Here is a 16021-nt window from a genome sequence, read left to right as displayed (position 1 = left end):
GGTCGGTTTCATACGCTCCTGCTCCTCAACAGACAACATTAGCAGAATTGTAGATATTATGTGGGCTGCTCAGGGTAACACCTCTCCTATGGCTGCCATCTCGCTGGATGCCGAAAAGGCATTGAACAGGGTGGAGTGGCAATATCTGCTCTCCACCCTGGAATGTTTTGGTTTCAGCAAGAAGTTCATAGATTGGATTGGTCTCATACACACCCATCCCAAGGCATCTGTGCTCACCAATGGCATAATCTCTCCCTCATTTGAACTCGGAAGAGGCACCAGGCAGGGGGACCCTTTCTGTCCTCTGCTCTTCGCCATTGCAGTAGAACCATTAGCAGTGGCTATCCGTAAAGAACCTACATTTCCAGGCATTCAAATTGGTGAAAAATGTCATAAACTGATGTTGTACACAGATGACATTCTTTTGTTTATGTCCAATCCTGAACGCTCTCTTTCCTTCCTATTTAAAATTATTGACAAGTTCTCATCCATTTCAGGTTATAAAGTGAACTAGACAAAAACGGAGGCTCTCCCTCTTATGCCATATTGCCCCAAAAACCTCTTCCAATCAGGCACTTTTGCTTGGCCTAAGAAAGGCATCAATTACCTTGGAATAACCCCCCCCCCCTACTGTCTGACTTGATTAAAATAAACCTTGACCCCCTATTGGACAAACTGCGGGCTGATATAGAGCATTGGTCTCCATTGTATCTCTCTATGTGGGGCAAGGCAGACATCCTTAAAATGAATTGTACTCCAAAATTCAATTACCTACTGCAGGCTCTCCCGATCCGAATCCAACTACACTACTTTAAACAATTTGATCAACTTTGTAATAAATTCTTATGGAACAATAAACGCCCAAGAATGAGCCTGTGAAAACTGCAGAGACCAGTGGACAGAGGAGGCCTTGCTGTGCCTAACCTGTTATTTTACCATTACGCTTTCACTCAGGCATATGGCACAGTGGTCCTTGCCCCTGGAGAGAGCTCCCCCGTGGCTCCATCTTGAGAGCACCATCTGCACTCCTCTTACACCCATAAACTATATCACAGCCAAACTGGCCCCACAGTATCGGTCACATCCTATTTTGACCCATATTCAGTGGGCTTGGAAGAAAATAGCTCAGATCCTTAAATTTGATCCCTTTCTTCATTGGTCCGCTGGGATCTGGCTAAATCCCAAGCTCTGCACAGATAAATCACCCTTCCTCTGGAAGTCATGGTTTCAGAAAGGTATCACAGTCCTGGGCGACCTGTATCAGGAAGACACATTAAAATCCTTTGAGGCACTTAGGCAGGAATTCGACTTATCACACACTCAATTTTGGAAGTATTTGCAGTTAAGACACCTGCTGGTACAAATTTTTGGCTCACCATCAATAGCCCCATCTAGTGGTGACACTCTAGAGAGGGTCCTTAAGATCTTTGGATGTGGTCATGAGGCTTCTGTCTACTACTCTATGATCCTTACAGCCTCAGATTCCAATATATTGACCCTAAAATTGACATGGGAAACTGATTTAAAGGTTTCATTTTCAGAGGCACAATGGGGAAAAATACTTAGGAATTGGAAAAAAATGTCAAGGGAACTGCGAACAAGGCTGATCCAATTCAAAATTATAAACAGGGTCTACTGGATGCAATCTAGGCTGCGTAGAGTGGGTTTGGTGGACAGCTCAGAGTGCTGGAGGTGTCTTGACAAAGATGGTACTTTAGTACACATGCTTTGGAGTTTCCCAAAAATACAGGAGTTCTGGTCTGCTATACATATCGATTTAAAAAAAATTACCGGCCTAGACATCCCTTTCTCTTCCAGTCTGTTTATTTTGGGTGACCCCTCTGCATTAAGTGATTTGACTCCACTGCTTGCTGACTGGATCGAGACTGCCCTTATGTTATGATGGAAACTCGTGATCAAAGAATGGAAAGACTCCTTCGCATCAGCGCCATCTTTGTGGCACACTTCTCTTGGTCAGCTGGCTGCCCTAGAACAGTTATCATATAGGCTGCTTGATAAAGTGGAGGAATATCACTTGAAATGGGGGCAGTATCATTCTTATATATTGAGCGTTTAATGGCGTTTCCTGCTCATAAAAATAACAGTAACATAATCACATAAAATGCAACTAACTGTGCTACATTTGGTTAGAATACCTGTTGATAAGCAATGCTGTAAACTTTTAAGCACTCCACGCATCACAGTCATGTTTTTTCTTCTTTTGTTTTGTGTTTTTTTTTTCCGGGGTTTTTTTTCCTCTTTTTTTTTCTTCCTTATTTCAGGATGTCTCTCCTATCTTTTATTTATTTTTGGTCTGGTTGTGTTTGTTTCGTTTCTATTGCATTCTGATTTAATATCCATGTTATTTGTAATTGAAATACTTGTGTGTATATATATATATATATGTTTTGTTTATTGTGAAAAAAAACCCCATTAATCATAAAAAAAACACATATCGAACAGATATAGGATGGATGAACAAAGAGGTGGACTGGAATAAAATGACATGATACATGACGTGTAAGGTGCCTTGTCTGGCTTGTGCTGTTTTGTTTATTTTGATTTCTACGCATTGGTATTTCTTTTCTCTTTTTCACTTTTGTTTTGTTTTGAATGTTTTGTTTTGGTTTGATTTGATTGATAATGTATAAGAAAGGGGTAGGACCAGAAAAGTTATTCACTTCATCCTACGGCCTTTTTGAACATGGACTAGTTATTACTTGTGTTGTTACAGGTTGCAAAATATGTTCACTGTTATTTCCATTTGTTTTTGTATTCCTATCTATATATTTTATTTTGTTATTTTAACATGTTCGAAATAAAAAAAAAAATCAATTATACATCCACAAAAGCAGATGGCACCTGTAAAACAAAAGATCCTTTTTTTAAACATCTCATTGTTAAAAATGTACAGTGCCAGGAAGACACACTGACCATTTTGAACAAAGTGTTTCAAAAGTAAGCCAAGTTATTTCTATTGATTTAATGTATTTTCGTTCAAATGTAATCTGCCTTGTGTTATTCTAAGAATTATTCATTTTTAACAAGCCTGAATCGAAAGCAGGTGCTACAAAAGGGGGGTTGTCTTATAATCAGGGTTGTCTTACATTCAGGCCAATACAGTAGTTCAGGTCATCAGGGACAGTCGGTACATATTATCTTATCATGTCTGGAGGTTTAAGATTCAAACCACTTGCCTCTTGATGGTGTTTTCAACCAGTCGGCGCTGTCGTGATAAAATCAGACATCTTTGACTTTGACGACTGGAATCTGGAAACACCTGAACTCGTCTGCTCGTGTATGTACGTCCCCATAACTGCTTTTTAATATATATATATATATATATATATATATATATATATATATATATACACATATTTTTTTTCCCCGGAAACTGTCAATGGTGTTGATGAGAGTGCTCAACTAATGAGGAGCGGAATATCAATATAGATGTAGGAAAATTTTTTTCAATACATAGCAGAACAAGCTTGTTTCGTGCATCGCGCACTCGTCAGCTGCTAAAGTGATTCAACAAAGAAAACACACAGTGTATGTTTCCCCGCATCACACCCCTTATTTTGGTGGACAGCAACCAATCAGAGGAGAAAACATTTGAACTATTACAACCAATTGGGTAGGTAGTTACGATGCACTGCAACCAATGGGGGGATAGAAAACATTATAACCAATGGGGTAAGGGGTTGGGGCTTGTTTTGAAAAAGCAAGGATTTAAAGGGCCGGGGCACTGTTGAAAAAACATACATTTAAAATATAACAAAATAACATCAAATGGGGTACTTTACGTATATCATATAGTGGAGTGGTGCTGGGGCCCAGAAGGGCAGTTAAAATATAAAAATATAACATCTAATAAATATCACATGTATCATCTAATGGAGGGGGGAATAATAAAGACATTAGTTTACTTGTAATTGCAAAGCAGATATTTTTTCTGTGTCTACAGCTGGTGGCCAATTCATTTCTACTATTCAAGGTGGACATATCAGGCTTGCAAATAATAAAATATTTCTCTGCCAGGCACAGGTTACATCTTTTGCTGTTAATTGAATATGCATTGTTCTTTGTGAGGATTTTCCATGAAATAGAGTAGCTAATATTCTTGTCTACCATTGACCAAATGTGGCAGCTTAAGCCCGTTGCATTTCTTGCATGCTCATTCAGGGCTCGAAATTAACTTTTTTCCTCAGTGTCCCACAACTGTCCCGAATTCTACTTTGTATTGTCCCGGATATAACCAACAGTATCCCAAATTTTAATTCTTGTCGTCGCCCCCCCAATTATGCAGAATACATATAATTTGATCCTTTTTTGTCACTTAATCATCACACCATGGACTCTGGTGCACCATATAAGTTTAAAATACTTATTCTTTTATTAAACATATGAATATTAGTTTTGGGAGTTTCGGGAGTCGGCATTCGTTTCGGGAGTCGGCAGTATTGGGGCTTGCATCAGGGGGCTGTTTATTCAACCACCTCAGCATTTCTTTCTTCTTCTTCTTTTAACTGTCGTTGATGATGGTCTATCACTCTGGCTCTATGAATGTTGCATTGGCGCGAGTCAAGCAGCAGCCACTGGCAGAGTGGGTGATGTAGAATGCGTTCTATGATTTGCACGAACAGGCGATTGACTGCCCTATCGTGAGGTGCCGCAAGAATGTAAGCCTTCTGTAGTTTCGCCGTTCACACGTTTTTATTAAATTATTCAAATGACAAAGTAACGTCTAGATACTCATAATTAATGACTTTGCAAATAACACCTATTTCGAAGTTTACTTTGACATTTTTTTTCACTGTCCCAGAATTGTCCCAGACAAAATATATTTGTGTCCCAGTAGGATTTTTTATGGTCCCCGGGACATCGTTAATTTCGAGCCCTGCTCATTCCTGAAGCTGCTCATATGGGCGTTAAACCTAATTTTAAAAGGGCCCTCTGTTAGTCCAATGTAAGTGTCCACTTTGCAGTTGTCTTCTCTTGTCACTGATGCCTGGTAAATATTTCCCTCTGTCTGGCATTTTCCTTCAAGAAGGCACGATGCCTTAGCATGGCAGTTGCAGTTGTTGGTGTTTGTCTGTGTTGAGGGGGTCAGTGCCTTGGTCATGATGCTTGTTATTGAAATAACTCGCTGAACATTTGGCAAGCAGCTGTAGCTAATTTTGACTGTGTTTCTGTTGAATATTATTCTTAACTGATGTTCATCTCATTAGAACTTAGAAATGGTACATACAGGCCATACATGAAACCCAATAATACACTGCAATACATCCACAAAGAAAGGAATCATCCGCCCTATATCTTGAAAAATATCCCAGTGAGCATAAATAAGAGACTCACGTTTATCGTCTAGTGAAGCTATCTTTAATGAAGCAGCCCCCCGCCCCCAATACCAAGAAGCCTTAAAAAAAGTGGATATAATTTCGGGCCATCAATTAGCGACAGCCAGCAAAAAAAAAAAAAGCCCAAAAAACAAACAAACTCACAGCAGAAGGCAAAACATCACCTGGTATAATCCTCCTTACAGCGACACCGTGGCCTCTAATATTGGAAAACTATTTTTCAAACTTTTGGATGAGTGCTTAACCCCAGACCATCAATTAAGAAAAATATTCAACAGGAACACAGTCATAATTAGCTACAGCTGCATGCAAGATGTTCTGCAGGTTATCTCATCCCACAACACAAGCACAAGGCACAGACGGGGGGGGGTCTGTGCCAGACAAACACCAACAACTGCAACTGCCATGCTAAGGCATAGTGTCCTTTTGAAGGAAAATGCCAGACAGAAGGAGTCATCTACCAGGCATCAGTGACAAGAGAAGACAACTGCAAAGTGGACACTTACATTGGACTAACAGAGGGCCCTTTTAAAATTAGGTTTAACACCCATACGAGTAGCTTCAGGAATGAGCGTTCAGGAAATGCAACAGGCTTAAGCCGCCACATTTGGTCATTGGTAGACAAGAATATTAGTTACTGTATTTCATGGAAAATCCTCATGAAGAACAATGCATATTCAATTAACAACAAAAGATGTAACCTATGCTTGGCAGAGAAATACTTATTGCGCAAGCCTGATACGTCCACCTTGAACAGTAGAAATGAATTGGCCACCAGCTGTAGACACAGAAAAAAATACCTGCTTTGCAATCACAAGTAAATCAACATCTTTATTATTCCGCCCCCTCCATTAGATGATACACATGTGAATTTATTAGATGTTATATTTTTATATTTTAACTGTCTGCCCTTCCAACTGTGCCGCAGCGACACTCCATTATGTAAATATGTAAAGTACCCCATTTGATGTTATCTTGTTATATTTTAAATGCACTCTTTTTCAACAGTGCCCCAGCCCTTTAAATCCTTACTTTTTCAAAACAAGCCCCAACCCCTTCCCCATTGGTTTAGTATTTTCTATCCCCTCATTGGTTGCTGTGTATCATTCTACCTACTCCATTGGTTGTAATTTTTCAAATGTCTTCTATCCTCTCATTGGTTGCTGTCCACCATAACTAGGGGCGTGACGTGAGGCAACGTAGTATTTATTGACTGTTTTTTCTTTGTTGTTTAATCACATTGGCAGCTGATGAGGGCATGACGCATGAAACAAGCTTGTACTGAAATGTATATTTAAGTTTTTTTTCTCCTACATCTATCTTAATATTCCGCTCCTAATTTGTTGAGCACTTTTATCAACAACATTGGGGGGGGGGCGCTATTTCTGCCCCTCATCCTGTTGAGCACTTTTGAAACCACCACGGACCCAGTGAATTTTGGATATTCCTCAAAGAACATACCAGTGCCCATGCAGAAGAACTTCCTGAAATGCCTGATTGCGAAGACAGAGAAATTCACAAGAACGGTAAGATGGAGAGCATTCTTCTTTCTTAATCCGGCTAACTCAGCTGAAGAAAAGCTAACATACGGATTCAAATCATCTAAATCACCGCTGCCTATCCTGGAGCTGACACCCTTTGAGGAGGGTATGCTCAGAATCATTCAGAACATTAAATTTAAATGCCCAAACAAAGCTTTCCAGAAGAAACTCCATAAAGATACAAGATTGATAAAAGAAGATAAGCTCTTCATTGCAGCCGACAAAACTTCTAATTTTTATAAGCTAGGGCCCGATCGATACGACAACCTTCTACATAGCAATGTCACCAAATCATACAAGAAGGCTGCGAAGTCCGCCGAAAGAGATATCACTATAAAGGACAAAAAAATTGCATTGGACCTGAAATTGGACGACCGCATTGATGTCACTGCCCGGAAGCACGCCTTTATTACCCTGAAAGACCACAAACCAAATTTTAAAAACAAAGCAACATGTGGGCTTATCAACCCCACCAAACCCGAAATAGGTAAGCTAAGCAATGAAAAAAATCATTGAAAACATAAATAGGAAGATTCTGAATCCGTGGAAGAACACTGACCAAGTATTGGAATGGTTTAGGGGTATAGATGACAAGAGCAGACATACGTTTATATGCTATGATATCTGCAAGTTTTACCCCTCAATAACTAAAGAGCTAGTAGACAAAACCATTGACTTTGCCTCAGCATATACCACATTAACAGACCAAGACAAACATAATAGCCCACGCCAAAAAGTCAATTTTATATCACAAGGGAAACCCACAGCAAAACCAAGGTACCAGTAAATTCAATGTGACCATGGGCAGCTTCGATGGGGCAGACACTTGTGAGCAAGTGGGCTTGTACTTGTCTCAACTACAGGTCCTAGACATCAACGTTGGGCTATATAGGGATGACGGGCTGGCAGTCTGCAACAAAGGCACCGATGACCTTATGACCACAGCTCCTACCTGCCGCATCTGCAATAGAAGCCATGTTCAAACAGGCCATGCCTATGCCTGTCTGTGCAAAATGTGGCACCAATAAGCCACTAGTTAGTGCTTTTTCACAAAATGTGTAAAACTTTTTTGTGAATAAAGTTGTAGGCCCCGGTTATCAAGCAAGAAAGCCTAGAAATACATTCACGGTAGCTGTAGTATGTGGACATTATTTCCACATCAACAATTTTAGGATCAATGTCTTATGTAAATGTAATCAATTACTGTCCTATTTTCTGTTGTTGGTGTAGTTATAATTTGACTGTAACCATGTTGTTGCATGAAGTTTTCTATCGATTTCGAAACAATTGCATTGTCATTAAAATCACCCGTTATTATTTTGCCTCCTTAAAGTTGATTAAAATGACAAACTACAGTAATCAGGTTTTTGAATAGGCTAATTTTATACGATGGCGGTCTACACAGCACTAGGAAATTGTGGTTCATAGGCTGAGCATTAAACATTATGGCTTCCAAGTCATTACGCGGCACATCTAGAATGTTACAAATAATGTGGTTTTTGTGATAGAAGAAACACCACTTTGTTTATGTTTCTGTAAATCAAAAAATTGCTATGTTGCTGTATGATTGAGACCTGACTTTTTAATGAAATGTCCATCCTGGCATTGCAATATTAATATGTGGTGCATTGGGTTGTAACTTTGTTTCTGTAATACAACTGATGTCAGCATCCAATACCCTGTGATCATGTTTTAGGTCTGTTATGTCTGCATCTAGACTGTGAATGTTATGTAAACAGACATTCAGAGAAAATTCTGATCTTTAATATAGCCTCAATATATTTTTCCATTTTCTTTACATAAAAGTCAATATCATATTTTAACAGATAGCAGTGGCTTTAAAATGTTGAATAATGAGGTTTTCTAAAGATGTCACTCGACTTCAGGCCATATGCTTGGTTAGCTGAGAATTTTTTTTAAATGACACCACTGCTTTGTCTAAAGTTAAGCCTTATAATTAAAGTATTGTGCAAGCCTAGGGTAGAAGTAATTGAAATTACATCAACTACTTACTTATTTACCAAACTTTCTTTTTTTTTTGGATTCCACTGACCCACTGATTTACCTATTATTACAGAATTTAACCACATGAATACAGCACGGCCACTAAACATTTACTAGTTCTATAAATTAACAATTACTTTTTAGGTCAAATCTCTTTTGTTCAGTTAAATAATGTTAACTTGCATAGTCAAGTTAACATTATTTAACATTAACATTATTAAGAGTTAACTTTATTTATTTAATGTAGATATAACCACATTAAATGTTTGATTTTAGATGTCTACGCATTTTCAACACTTTATTTGCCATTTATACATTTTTACTGGATTAGAACAATTAAAAAAAATAAAATGAAAGATTCACCTTCAAACAGCAGACAATTCACAAAACCTATTGGCCTTGTCACTGAAACTTGTACTCAACACTTCCTGTGACACTTTGCTGCACTTGCACCCTATACTTGTACCAATACAAATACTATATGACAGTCATACTGCAGCTACTTAACCTCACTCCTCAACACCTTTAAACCCACTCTTTATGCCCCCATCTGTGCTGCTCTCAGCTTGCAGCTTGCATCAGGCATGTAGGCCTGCAGGTCCAGCTTGCGAGAACTCCAGGCCACCAGGTGCGACTTGCGCGGTGGCCTTGGACCCTGTTAACACCCTCCTAGAGGTCTAGTTATTATTGTTTTTCTTCTTCAGAAATGTTTGCACATATTCCTGTGAGATGGTAAACAGTAGAGACATGAGATTTTTTATTTTTTTATTTTGATATACTTTATTAATCCCTATGGGGACATTCCTCTCTGGATTTAACCCATCCTAGCTGTGTAGCTAGGAGCAGTGGGCAGCTGCCGTGCAGCACCCAGGGACCAACTCCAGTTTGTCTTATCATGCCTCGATCAGGGGCACAGACAGGAGTATTAACCCTATCATCCATGTCTTTTTGATGCTGATTTTTCCTAATGATTGAAAGTTGTGTGCAAGTGCAGCCCAAGAAATATGACCCCAATCGGCCAGATGGCAGCGCTATAATTAAAGGTCAACTTTGAAAAGTCAAAACTCCACCACCATAAGTTTGATTTACATGAAACTTGGTACAGACATCCATCTATCCCCACACTACAAATGTGCATCAAGAACCACTAAAGTCCACCTGACTAGATTGTCTGCAATTTTTGGATTTTCTGAAAAACACATTTTTGACATCTCCTCCTAAACCGTAGGTCTGATTACTAGCAAATTTTCTGTGGATCGTTAATAGACAAACCTTATCAAAAGTTGAATAAACCTTTTTGATATTTTATTTAGTTTTCCCAATACTGATCAAAGAACATCAAAAGGGCATGGCTCAGCACATAAATTTACCAAATTCAACAACCGTTGGCCCAATCATCACAAAACCTGCAGGATATGTCCACATCAACACCTGAAACATTCCATGAAAGTTTCATTCAAATACACTGGTAGGGGGTGCTGCAAATGCAAAAATGGGCATGGCATAACACATATCACACTATAAATCAGAAATTGTTTCTTCCCATCATTACAAAATTTGCAGAACATGTTTCATAACAATGCTGAACCATGTGTGTAAAACTATTTTGAAATCGCTCAATAGGAGGCGCCATCTGTTCCAAACACGTGCATGGGCCTTGCGCAAATTTGTCTATAAATCAATGACACTTTGTCCAAACATCACCAAATTTGGTGGATATTTTTAATTAAGCTGTTGAAGCTTTCAACTTCTAATGGTCTGTGTTGCCTTGAGGCTCGGACTCGCAGCTTGCGGCTATGTTTATTATTATTACTAGCAGAGGTACCCGGCGTTGCCCGGGGAAAATGTTCTCACCAAAACAACAAACACTATTGAATCGTTACGATATAAGCGATGATGAAATATAGAATAATTTATAATATGATACATGTGATAAACAAATGTCGAATAAATGAATGTTATTAACGAAAATTATCAAATGTCATAATTTTCTATCCATTCATCAAGCTTCTTTGCCAATGTATGTATCAATTGCCGCAAATCCGGTGCTGGTGCCGGCCGCAAATCGCCACAAAATAAACTCAATTTCGCAAATAAATCAAAAGTTTTACTTGGTTTTTGAAATATTTTTCAAACTGTGTAATCCTTGGAATGTCCATCCATCCACCCATTATCTGAACCGCTTATCCTGTTCTCAGGGTCGTGGGGATGCTGGAGCCTATTTCAACAGTCATTGGGCGGCAGGCGGGGAGACACCCTGGACAGGCCGCCAGACCATGCTGATTCTAAGATACCTTTCTTTTTCTACGAGTATTTCTGGAGTTTTAAGCGAACATATAAACATACACTCTCGCTTTATGTAAGATTCTTCAGAAATGTTTGCGCAAATTCCTGTGAGATGGTAAATGGTAGAGACATAAGATTTTGCCCATTGATTGGAAGTTGTGTGCAAGTGTTGCCAAAGAAATATGACCCAATCAGTCTGATAGAGGCGCTATAACTAAACGTCAACATTTTGAACTTTGAAAACACTGTAAGTCTGATTTACACGAAACTTGGTACAGACATCCATGTATCCCCACTCTACAAATCTGCCTAGAGAACTATTAAACCACAGGTCTGATTGCTTCCATATTTTATGTGGATCATAATTGGACCAATCTTATCAAAAGTTGTATAAAGCTTGTTGATATATCTTATTTACATTTTAAGATCTTGACCAATGAACTCCAATAGGGTGTGGCTAAGCACATAAATAGACCAAAATCAACAACCACTGGGCCAATCACAAAACCTGATGGATATGTCCACATAAGTACCTTAAACATACCATGAAAATGTAATTCAAACACACCACTAGGGGGCCCTACATATGCAAATGGCATAGCACAAATCAGACTATCAGAAATTGTTTGTCCAGTCATTACAAAACTCGGGATATGTTTCATAACAATGTTGAACCACGTGTGTAAAACTATTTTTAAATCGCTCAATAGGAAGCACCACCAGTTCCAACACCAGGCACCTGGTGCAAATTTGGCCATGAATCAATGGCAGTTTGTCCAAACATCACCAAGCTTGATGGATATTTTCAATTAAGCTGCTGAAGCTTTGAGCTTCTAATGTTCTGTGTTGACTTGAATCCCGGACTCGCCGCTTTTGGCTATATTAAATATATTTGATTTTCAATATGTTATATCTACTGTAATCAGAGAACATCTGTTGGTGTCCCTCAGTAATCAGTTAAATTCATCAAATGACAAGAACTCAGGAAATGCAGGAAACCTAGAAAACTTCATAACAGACTACCTACAAAAAATATGGCTGGATGGATGCTCTCTGAAACAGACGGTCTGTGATGGAAGGATGGAAGGAAGGAAGGAAGGAAGGAAGGAAGGAGGGGAGGAAGGAAGGAAAGGAAGAGGAACTGGTCTTTCCATTTCATGCTTGGTTAAAAACACCAAGAAACACTCAGACAGGCCGTGGTGACTGGCTCTCCTGCCCTTCACAGATCTCAGATCAGCAGGTTAATCAATACATTCCTCAATAAGTGGAAACCCTTCAGCTCTCTGAGAGAACAAGCAAACCTCTGCTAAAAGCCATCAGTAGCTGGGAACAATCCAAACTGCCCTGTGTGTGTGTGCGCGTGCGTGTGTTAATGTGTTGAAGTTCAGCTGACACACATTTTTACAGGATGGATCATTTCAGCTCCACAGGTCGATAGCCACGTGCCTGATGGAGCCACAGGATCAATCAGATGGCTTCTGTCATTGGTCCGGCTAAAAGGCCGTCATAACAGGCTGGTTGGCTGCCTCTCTCCCAGTGCTCTGTGGGAGATCCGGCAGTTCCAACACGCTAACGGGACTGCCGCCACAAAATATATTTCTATATTTCCTTCTAGAGAGTGAATAGCTTAACATGTTTAAACAACATAAATAGTGTGAGAAAATCAAACTGCCAAAAAATTCAAGCTTACAAGCAGAAGAACAGCAAATGAAAACAGTAAACTGTCCAGTTTCTAGCTGGGGATGATGAGGACCTTTGAGAAGTCAGTGATAAATTCATCAAAAACAAACAAAAATAATTGATAATATTTCACAAGCTGGTTTTCAGGCAGTCGTGACGAAACCTCTTTTTACTCATTATAACAGTGCTGTAATATCATGAAGCAAAATGTTGAGTTCTGACATTTAGAGATCCAAACCCAATAACAATGTGAGTCAGAACCAACCAAACCCCAAAACCAAGGAAATAAGGACCTGGGGTTTAAGTAAGCATCACGGTAATGAGAAACACGACACAGGAAGTATTTCTGAGGAATGACAGGTACAGAGGGAGTGGAGGAGGACAGGAGGAGAGCAGGAGGGGAGGAGGGGAGGAAGCTCTCTCCCGCTCACCTTGATATGAGATAAAACGGCGAGACTAGAGAGGGGAGACTGGTAAACTGTGGAGGACAAGTTTTCCTCCCTCTCCCTATGAGGAGGTGCAGGACAACGTTTGGTGGAAGAGTCACTCTGCAGGGCGTCTACTCGGCACCTCTCTGGCCTGCAGGAGATGTGCACTTCCTCTTTAAGTCCTGTCCCCTCCCTGTAGAGCTCCGCCTGGCACTGTTCAGCTTTCTGCTGTGATCGGTTCCAGGTCTTCGGCTGTCCAGCCCTCTTTGTCACAGTGGGTTGTTTCCGTGGCGACACCCACCCATCCCAGGGCCGGCTACGACTCTCCAACTTTCTCCCTGCTGGTTTTCTGAGGACCGGGCCCCGCCAGTTCCCCCTACTGCTCTTCCCCAGGAGGTTCAGGTGGGCGGGACTTAGCACCCTGCACGTGATATCATCCAGGAAGCTGGAAAACCTCACCTTATCCTCCAGAACCTGCATCTTCCAGTTCCAGTCTGCTTGGGTCGGGGTCTGGACCTGTTGCTGGGAATGTGGTCGGTCCTCCTCCCGCTCCAGAGAGAGGCTCTGCTTACGGGCTCGGTCCGGCCCGGCATTCTGATTCAGCAGCTCCACAGATCTCGACTTTCTGATGACATTGTAGCCACACTGCACATCCAGGGTGCTGGGCTGCTTCAAGATGCCCTTGGGAGGGACACCTTGGGTCCTGGGGGGATTCAGACAGGCCCGATGGCAAGTGTCTCCTCTCTGAAGAACCTCAGCAGGCTCTCTGAAAGCCAGGGAGCGCTCCAGACTGCGAGGAGATGGGTAGGAGGGGTGAGGGGGCTGGTGGTGGGAGCCCTTTGCACCGCGAGATGTCCCCCCGTCCCGAGCTGGGTTAAGCAGAGCCTCACTGCTGCTACTGGGGTCACTCATTGCTCGAGGGTTCCTGCTTGGCCCGCTGAACGCCTTGGCACAATGTCTGATTCTGAGTGGGGGCACAACGGAGAGCTCCAAGCTGGAAAGGCTAGAGACATCCAGGTCGCTGTCAGAGCCCTGAATCCGGGCGGAGGAGAAGTCTGTGTGGGGGAGGAGTGAGGAGGGATTTGGAGAGTGTTGGTTTACCTGGATGCTGTCGGGCTGTGGTGCTGAGAGGGGCAGGGCTGCGGGGCCCTCCTCTCTGAAGACTGGCGGAGCATGGCGTGTCTCGCGGTGCTGGGGTGGAGCCTTGCGGTAGGGTTTTCTGGAGGGGGCGGCACTAGCCATCCTGGGCCTCCGGCGTCTGTCTTTGTTTTCCTCCCTTCCTTCCTTCCTGCCTCGGTGCAGAGTTGGCTCGCTGCTCCTGCCGGGGAAAAAAAAAATCAGAGCGGCATCAGAAACCAACAAGCGCTCACCAGCCTGCCCCTCTGCATGCCCAATACATCTGACCTAACTCCCTCTCTCTGTCTACTATACCAGGCTTGCTGAACCACCTGCCTCTCTCTCACTCACTCTTTCTCTCTCTGTGTCGATACAGTGGGCGGGTCAGCCAGCAAGCCATGGTATTCCAGATTAAACACACTTGGGTGTGTGTGTGTGTGTGTGTGTGTGTGTGTGTGTGTGTGTGTGTGTGTGTGTGTGTGTTGATATATCTACCTGAGCTCGTCTTTTCACTGTGCAGGAGCAAGAGACACAGAGACCGACAGAAAGAGAGAGGGGGGGGGGGGGAGAGAAAGAGAGAGAGAGAGAGAGAGAGAGAGAGAGAGAGAGAGAGAGAGAGAGAGAGAGAGAGAGAGAGAGAGAGAGAGAGAGAGAGAGAGAGAGAGAATGCCTCAGGCTAAAGATTGATCCCTGTAGAAATGAGAGTTTCCAGTACAGGAAGTGCTACTGCAGTCTGCTGATGGGTTCCATTGTATTGACCCAGGCTTACGTTAGCGTTAGCCAGTGTTAGCATGTCCGCATCAATCAATTAATTTGAATCAAACTGGCGTTAGCTAGTGTTAGCACATTAGCATTAATCTGAATGAGACCTTGGAGCTCTGCAGCATCACACAGCAAAAAACCACTACAGAAAACAGACATAACACTTAAACACTGATATTTACTTTGCAATTATCTCACACACACATACACACACACACACACACACACACACGGTCAAACCTTTTAAAAAAACCAAGCTGACCCAGACACATTCATCCACAGACAAATGCTTCTCTTCATTTCTCTCGCTGTCTCTCCCCCCACATAGTCATTCACTTAAATGCATGTAAATACATTCTGTCTCTCAAACCAGCCATCATAAACTAATTAGCACAACAACACAGAAACACACATATACACACACACACACACACACACACACACACACACACACACACACACACACACACACAGTGGATGTGAGTAACATGGGCGAGTGAGATTTGGTGTGACGTCTGTCTTTACACACCGACTGGCTGATGCCTCGGCAGATGCTGAGTCATGCTTCAGTTTTTGGAGGAAACACGACTCAGCAGCCTGACTGTGCAAACGTCTGTCTGGCCCACATGTAGGAACCACAGACAGAAATCACAGGTAAAAATAAAAAACCCAATGAGAACATAATTGTAATGAGATTTAAACCAGTGTTGGGAAAGTTACTTTTGAAACGTAATAGGTTACAGATTACTAGCTACCGTTAAAAAATTAATAAGCAATGTAACTATTTTAATTACTTCAAAATAATATAACTTATCAAAAAAATTTGGGCATTTTTCCACCTTTATTA

The 16021-nt window shown here is 41.4% G+C and overlaps 1 protein-coding gene across 1 annotated transcript in view; it reads right to left on the bottom strand.

Moving 5' to 3' along the window:
- Positions 1 to 16021, bottom strand: part of tjap1 (tight junction associated protein 1 (peripheral)) — a 182982-nt gene that overhangs the window by 62923 nt on the left and 104038 nt on the right. Inside the window, 1 exon segment of the mRNA XM_056291823.1 lies at positions 14398 to 14614. Coding sequence (XP_056147798.1) covers positions 14398 to 14538 — 141 coding nt within the window. The 5' untranslated portion in view covers positions 14539 to 14614.

The sequence above is a fragment of the Lampris incognitus genome, chromosome 13 (assembly GCF_029633865.1).
Source record: "Lampris incognitus isolate fLamInc1 chromosome 13, fLamInc1.hap2, whole genome shotgun sequence".
Taxonomy (NCBI): Eukaryota; Metazoa; Chordata; class Actinopteri; order Lampriformes; family Lampridae; genus Lampris; species Lampris incognitus.
This window is presented reverse-complemented; position numbering and strand designations above follow the sequence as displayed.